The sequence below is a fragment of the Atta cephalotes genome, assembly GCF_000143395.1.
Source record: "Atta cephalotes unplaced genomic scaffold scaffold00002, whole genome shotgun sequence".
NCBI lineage: Eukaryota > Metazoa > Arthropoda > Insecta > Hymenoptera > Formicidae > Atta > Atta cephalotes.
In genome coordinates, this window is record NW_012130066.1 from 14,722,525 (window position 1) to 14,724,468 (window position 1,944).

At 42.7% G+C, this 1,944-nt stretch overlaps 1 protein-coding gene across 1 annotated transcript in view; it reads left to right on the plus strand.

Moving 5' to 3' along the window:
* Window positions 1-1,505: 1,505 nt before the first annotated feature.
* LOC105622392 (CCR4-NOT transcription complex subunit 2) overlaps window positions 1,506-1,944 on the plus strand; it is a 4,236-nt gene continuing 3,797 nt past the window's right edge. The window contains exon 1 of the mRNA XM_012203821.1: window positions 1,506-1,831. Coding sequence (XP_012059211.1) covers window positions 1,506-1,831 — 326 coding nt within the window. The remainder of the gene's footprint in view (window positions 1,832-1,944) is intronic.

Here is a 1,944-nt window from a genome sequence, read left to right on the forward strand (position 1 = left end):
TATGGCAGATGTTCGGGTCTTTAGTGTTGTTTAAGTTCGTGAAACTGCAAGTGACAAAACAGTGGGTCTGAGTGGGTCCTATTACCGAAAGGCATTGTCATGTATATGAGATTTTGATCGGTGCACGTCTCTCTCTCTTAACGTCCACGTGCGAATCTGTGATTTAACGTGCGCACGAAAGAGGGAAAGTGCGAGGGAGACGATATTGGTTCGAACGTACAGAATCGCGTATAAACTCCCTCGTCGCCGTGAGTATACCAACATCGCCAACCAACCTCGACGACAACGAGAGGCACATCGACGACGTCTCCGTGTGTGCGCGCGCGCGCGCGCGCGAAAGAGAGAAAGAGAACGAGCGTTTTTCGTTTTTTTTCCTTTTTTTCGTCCACTTTGTTTATCGTCAAGAACACAATGGAATTCGTTGCGTTGTGATACGCAGCCGGTGGCGCTTGTCCCAGGTACTTTCGCGGCATTCTACGCTTTTCCCTTTCATTCGTTATTTTCACATTTTACGCTGTGTGTTAACTCTATTATAACCTTTCGCTCCTCTCCCTCTTTATGCCTGTCAATCCGTCCTCCGTCCTCCGTCAGCGGAGATGACCGCGACCGATGCTTGTGTTTACTTGATACGCGCGGCGACTCGCTGATGTGTTCGCGAGAGATAGACTTTAGGTGTCTCTCTCATACAGTTTCCGAGAGAAATGAAAAATCACGTATCAAGCGTCGTTATTGTGTGTACACTTTTGCAAGCTAGAGCTAGCTTTATTTACCAATACGCGTGTGGTTTGCTGTGGATTATCTCTCTCTCTCTTTTTTTTTTCTTCCAAGGGACTATATAAGAAGCTGGACATAACTAAATTCGATGCGACTAGTTGCATATCGAAATATTGGATTAAAATAAACTTGTTGTGATTATGAAGATCATAGTTAGAAGATCTGTTTATAGTGAACCTGACATTGATATTGAATACATTCAATGAATGAAGGTTGACATGTGTATTTGAATCTCAACGATCATTACATAGACAAAATCAGAATTCTTATCATAGAGACATATTTCTTTTTGTGTGCTTCAGACATAAGGAACTTGTATATAAAAGCCTGGCAGGCTTTTTTGAACATTAGAGAGATATATATCTGATTAAAATAATTTTTTGTTTGTTGTTAGGTGTATGTATCATCCTCTCTGTACTGCATTTTAATGTAACTATTACGGAAACACTGTGCAAAGGAGAAGGTAAATGATACAATGCATTATATGTAGTCACTGAATCATTGGAATTCCAATTAGAACCAGGAATTAATCGAGATTCTTCTTATTTCAGGTTACAAGTGATTATGGATTTTTGTCATGGATCAATGGCGATCTCATGAAATTATTAAGTTTTCAAGTGTTGTGCTAGAGAAAAAAAAGTGGATGTGTTAATCAAATCTACAAGATACGAGTGCTTGGTGTGCCTGCTTGCAGGCAGAAACATTTTTTTAAAAAGTAGTGCCACCAGGCTATGGCCAACTTGAACTTTGAACAACCGCCACGCAGTATTGCGAACGCAAGTCTTACTTCACGTGCTACCGCTGCTGGGGGAGGTTTGAACACTGTGGCCCTCGCGGGTCATGTCACGCCTACCTCGGGCATGTTCTCAGGCTCGTCCGCAAGTACTTCGAGTACAGTCAATTCAGCGATAGTCGCCACTAACGTTTATCCTGGAGCATCTGGTTCTAGCGGTGGACAGAATAATCATCAGCAACAGCAGCAACTCTCTCCTATGGGCAGTAGAGGACTGTTTGGACAGAGAGCTTTTACTGATAGACGTACGATGCCTGCTCTTGGGTTAGTGTATTTCTCTTTTCTCATATTTCTACTCTCAGTCTCTCTCTCTCTCTCTNTCTCTCTCTNTCTCTCTTCTCTCTCTCTCTCTCTCGTCTCTCTCTCTCGTCGTTCGT